This window comes from Buceros rhinoceros, unplaced genomic scaffold (assembly GCF_000710305.1).
Source record: "Buceros rhinoceros silvestris isolate BGI_N320 unplaced genomic scaffold, ASM71030v1 scaffold17353, whole genome shotgun sequence".
In the NCBI taxonomy this organism is placed as follows: Eukaryota; Metazoa; Chordata; class Aves; order Bucerotiformes; family Bucerotidae; genus Buceros; species Buceros rhinoceros.
Genome location: NW_010401973.1, coordinates 278 through 5,805, shown reverse-complemented (window position 1 = coordinate 5,805; position 5,528 = coordinate 278). Strand labels below are relative to the sequence as shown.

Genomic DNA, 5,528 nt, shown 5'->3' with positions numbered 1-5,528 from the left:
CCTGGCCACGCTCTGCTGCGCAGACAGTCTCTTCCACCTCTCGTTCTGCAAATGATGAAGTCGGTGGGATTATCACTGGTGTGCTGCTGAACAAGGCAGTGGCTTGGGCTGGAGTTGCCAGGGGTTTGGTAAAGCAGTGCAGCAGAGAACAGGAGCCACGCTTGCCCGCCCGCACCCTAACCACTGCGCCTGTTCTTTCTGCTGGCACGGCAAATATTTTTGTGCTTCATACAAAGGGGAACCGCTTCAACAGGAGAGGCTGAGTGCCATCCCCCAGACAGCACCCCAGAGTCTAGGCTTAGGACATCTCCAAGGATATGGGAGATGTGAGCTCGAGTTCTTCAGGGTAAGATGGAAGCAGGCACTGAGCAGGTTTAGCGGGGAGCGGTGCCAGGCTCTCTCCGAGCTGGGTTTTGTAGGATATCCGGCTTGACAAGTGAGAAGGGAAAATCAACTCTCTTGTGATTTGCTGAAGGATGCTGGCACTGGCACTGCAGCCTAATAATGCAAAGACAGATGAGCTCTGCCGAGTGCTGCTGGGTCCAGGGGACGGCGCTGCCATCTCCCACAGCCCACCTTTGTCAGACACTTCTAGCAGACTCAACAGTGTAGAGCATGTCCTCGCATCCATCTCTCCAGGGCAGAGCACAGCCCCTCGGCTCAAACCCATCTTCTGAGCTGGGCTTTGCAGTGAGGGGGACATGCAGGTTCACTCTCCCTTCCACCCCATCTGCTAAATCTGGAGGCTGATGGGCAGGCCTGGAGACCCCACCAGTCTGGTTCCCCAGAGCTCCTGGGAGGAGTCTGGAGGCTGCCATGCCCAGGTACAGCACCAGAAATGGAGGGGTGGATGGACAGAGCCCCACAGCACAGTCTGAAGGGACTTTGTGAATTACATTTAGGCAGGTGTGCTGAATGTGGGCGCTTCTCAGAAATTCTGCTAGTGGGATGCAGCACCTTTTCTTGTCTTCCCACTCTTGGTAGATTCAGGTAGATTCTGCACCTTCCACTGCAGAGACTGCAGCCCCAGCACCATGACTGTCTGCTGAAGTTGGCAGATAGTCAGAACAGCTGAGTTTATGGTGCAGATTTGAAAGAAATTTTTAAGTTCTCTAATGATCTTAAGTAATTAGGACTTTTTTTCCCTTATTCTAACATCAGAATAGTGTATCGAACACAAGGGTCCCCACTAGTTCCTCTTGCTCCTGCACAGCCTCACCCCTTCCCTGAATGTCTGCGTCTGCGAGGTGCCCTCCTGAGCTGAGAGACACAAACCCTTCCGGCTGGTGTCTGTCCTTACCAGGGACGTTCCCTCAGTGGGTGGGAGAGCTGGGCTTGCACATGGACATTAAGGCTCTGTTTTAACAATGAACTGCTTCTCATGCAGGACGAGGGGGTGGAAACAGATCCATGAGATGACCAGTAGGACTTGCCTTGAGTCCTGCATGAGAGAAAGGTAGAACAAGGAACAGAGCATGGGCCCCTGCCTGCTCTGGGACCTCTCTGCAGGGCAGCCCAGAGTGACATGTTACTCCTCAGGGGTGTGCCAGACCTCTGTGGCCAGGCCCTGAGGTGTCATAGCCCTGACCATCCTCACCTCCTGGCTGCCACCACCTGAATCAGCTGCTGCCCTTTAGAGATCAGCGGGACAGATACATGCGTCACCTGGCCAGCTACTGGTACTCCCCCAGGTACTTGTGAACTCACATGGAACATGGCTGAAAGATGGAGTTTACAGACACGTGGGGCAGGTGGCTGTGGCTGGAGCTCCCCTGGTTGCAGACAGCTGAAGGTGAAAGGTGGGGGCTGGCTTGGCAATGGCCCCAGAGCGATCAGCTTGGTTTATGCCTTATACTTCTAGGTAAGAAGAAAAGCTACAGCAGGAAGTTCTGCTTCAGACGTGCCCACACAGCACCACGATGTCCGGGAAGGGTAGAGGTGGTGCTGAAGGTAGTGCTGAGTCCAGCGTTTTATGCCACATAGACTCTGAGTTCCGCTACGACCTCTTCACTGTTTTCTACAGCATCATTTTCATCCTGGGCTTTGCTGCCAACTGCTATGTGCTCTGGATTTTCACCCGTATCTACCCCACCAAGAAACTCAATGAAATCAAGATATTCATGGTGAACCTGACGGTGGCTGACCTGCTCTTCTTGGTTACAATGCCCATGTGGATTGTTTACTATCACCACCATGGCGACTGGATCATGCCCGACTTCCTCTGCAGTGTGGCTGGCTGTTTATTCTTTGTTAACACCTACGCTTCCGTGGCCTTTCTGATGGTCATCACATACAACCGCTACCAAGCTGTGACTAACCCCATTAAAGCTGCTCAGTTCACCACCCAGAGAAGGGGGATCTACTTATCAGCAACCATCTGGGTCATAATAGTGGGCAGCTCTTTGTATTACCTTTTTGACAGCAATACTAATCGGGAGGAGATCGATTCGAAGAACTTCACACGGTGCTTTGAGCGCTATGACTCTTCCAGCGGTGTTTCAGCTGTTCTTGCCATTCACATCATCATCTGCATCCTCTTCTACATCATTTTCCTTTTCATACTGGGCTGGAACATCATCATTATCAGGACCCTGTTCTCCAGAACAGCGCACCCACGGAAGAGCACCCACGTCAAGCAAAGGGCGCTCTGGATGGTTTGCACAGTGCTGGCCGTGTTCATCATAAGTTTCGTACCTCATCACATAGTGCACCTGCCCTGGACCCTGACTGTGCTGGAGCAGTGGAAGAAGGAGGACTGTCAGCTGCGCCAGCAGCTCAATGATGCTCATCAGGTGACTTTGTGCCTCTTGAGTACAAACTGTGTGTTGGATCCCATCATCTACTGCTTCCTCACCAAGAAGTTCCAGAAGCATGTTTCAGAAAACCTGAAAACCATGAAAGGGAGTCGCAAGTGCTCCAGGCAAACCACAGATACAGTGATTGAGGGCACCATTCACCAAGAGGACGCCATTGGGATCTAGCTCAGCCCTCAGCTTTGCTGCAGGAGATGCGCTGAAGGCCACTGCAGAGGGCCAAGGTATCACATTTCTTTTTTCCATTAGACAGAAGAATGGATGCTCATTTCTTCGATCACATGCAACTGGCAGAACTGTAACCAGCAGTAATCTGGTGGAAAAGTTCCTTCTGGCTGGGCTGATGTTCTCCTGGGCACTGACAGCTCAGACAATCTGCTTTTACATGAAAGAAACGTGTCACTGAGTTTCTGCAGTGAGCAGCTAGAAGCCAAGTGCCTCGTGTCAGTCAGACAGCACCATCCCTGGTCCTTTGCCTGCCCAGCTCCTGGGAAGAATCCAGCATCGGAGCTGTAAGGAACTTCTAAACGACCTGGAAGAATAGACGTTGCTGCTAGTATCATCACTTGACTTTTCTAAGCAGCTTGCGTGGTTCTGTGAGGGAGTCAGAGCTGAAGAAGATGAGTGGCTAGAAGGGACGTAGCCCAAGGTCTTCCTCAAATGCCATCAAAGAAGAGAATGTGACCTCTGATCCCTTTTTATCTCCTTGCATGGTCTGCAGGGTCCGCACCTGACAGACGTCCGGGAACAGCTTTAGGAACTTGTGTCTTTTCTCGCAGCTCTGGATTCAGTCAAGGAATTGGATCAGTAGGCGAGAAAAGGAGGAGAAGCTGGCGGTGCCTCAGCCCCCATCCCCAGATCAGCTTCGTGTCCACAGGGGACTATTGCCTGCCCTGGCTTCTCGCGCGAGAGCAGAGCTGGCAAGGCAGGGGCCCCTGCACTCGGAGCAGTAACTCCTGGCTGCCTGTATGTGCCTGCGGAACCCCAGCGCCACTGGGGGGGCTCCAGATCATTGTCAGCATTTTGACAAGCAGAAAAAGCACTGAAACCGCTTCAGTATCTTTGCTCTTGTTCTTTAAATAAGGGCTGGAGCAAGTGGCTGCCTGTTGTCCCTTCCCCAGCCTATCCCTGCTGCCAAGAAACACAGCTGGCTCTTGACACCCCAGCACCAGTGAAGGATTAGCTCAGGCCACTGACCTAAACCATGGCCACTTTTTAAGCAAATCCTGCACGGTGACACAGGGCATATGACACACACGTACTTCACGCCCGCTGACACGCCTGGAGCCCCCTCACTCCGGGCTGGCTGCCATCTCCTGGGGCCCAGGGCAGAGCGCTCGCAGGGGTGCTGGGTTCTGTCACCAGTCATGAGACACCAGGTTCCTTTTTGGACCAAATTGCTCAATGCAGCACAGGAAGCTGAGCAGGGAGGGGAACTTACTTGTTTTCACAAGTTTTTGGTTCCCTAAACTACAGAGGAGAGTCTGGCTGATGACAGGAAAAGTGTGTTGACCTGTGACACCGATTACACAGGACTGCAGCCCTCCTGCACGCACCAGAGGATGTGGCTGATAAGCGCAAGTCTTTCCAAAGACAAGACCAACGTTTCTATCAGATGTTGCCTACATCCAGGGCAGTCACGGGTCCTTCAGATCATCTCCTGAAGATCCTTGGGCAGCTTTTACACTTGTGTGAATGAGCAAGAGAATGAAGAACGTGCCATCTGCCAGGGCCAGCCGTGCCAGGCCCAGCACCAGGCTCTGGTCGCAATGTGAGTGCACATCGCTCCTGGCCCTGGGCTCTGCTCCGGTAACAATCACCCCTGACGAACCTCTGGCACCTCTTAGCACAGAGGTGGTTTCCTGACTGTGTCCCACAGCCACGGTCAAAACTTTGCCCTGGGTCTGCAGTCTCTGGAGCTGCAGTACACAGCAAAGCAGGTGGTTTTGGTCATTTAAAAGCCTCGGTCTCACTTGCTGGAGGAACCTGCCCCTCTTTGTGCCCTCCCCAGATGGCAGGTTCTGGCTGAGGGCTCTTGCAGCCGGCAGAGGGGCTGGAGCTTTCCACTCCTCCCCTCGCCACCGGTGCAGAGTGGAAGGAGCTTTCTGCTCCCCATCCCCTGAAGCGCTGAACAGACAGAGCCTGGCAGCTCTCAGAGGAAATGGAAGGGGATTTTACACGGAGAGCAGGTGAAGGGGTGATCTGCTCCTCCCGATTCCTGAAAAGCTCGCAACAGAGTTTACCATTGAGGCTGCTTTCTGTGGGCAAACACCACTCGGCCACAGAAAACTGCTGCGAGCCAGTGCGGGCTCCGAGAGCAAATGTCAACTTGTTTCTTAGGAAAAGGGTAAGTGGAAGAAAAAGCCCTGAGAAGTGGAAGAAAAGGCCCTTCAGGAGGGTGTCTCCCAGTAATTAAGTCAGGAACTAAGTGTTTCTAAAAACCAGTAGAGTTTCTCCTTCTGTTCCTGGAATTACTTTGTCGTTGACCGCAACGCTGCGTCACTCTGCTTTACTCTGCAATAAAACGGATCCTCAAAAGTTCTTCTAAATGGAGTGTGTTCCCCAAGTGTTTTGCCCTTTAACTTCTCCCACTTTCTCATCTTTCTGCATTTCCACTCAGGGGACGAGTCTCGTCCGGGCTGTGTCAGAGGTCGGTGTTTGCTCCCAGTTGCCACGTGAACTCTGTGGGGGCACAGCGTGTTCTGACCCGCTAAA

General features: G+C 52.9%; 1 protein-coding gene across 1 annotated transcript; it reads left to right on the top strand.

Moving 5' to 3' along the window:
- Positions 1-1,919: 1,919 nt before the first annotated feature.
- Positions 1,920-2,981, top strand: PTAFR (platelet-activating factor receptor). Its single transcript, XM_010132486.1, has one exon. The coding sequence runs from the start codon at positions 1,920-1,922 to the stop codon at positions 2,979-2,981; it is 1,062 nt and encodes a 353-aa protein (XP_010130788.1).
- The last annotated feature ends 2,547 nt before the right edge of the window (positions 2,982-5,528 follow it).

Excerpts from the sequence above, each read along its gene's own strand:
- PTAFR (XM_010132486.1), top strand. The coding sequence starts at position 1,920 with ATGTCCGGGAAGGGTAGAGGTGGTGCTGAAGGTAGTGCTGAGTCCAGC.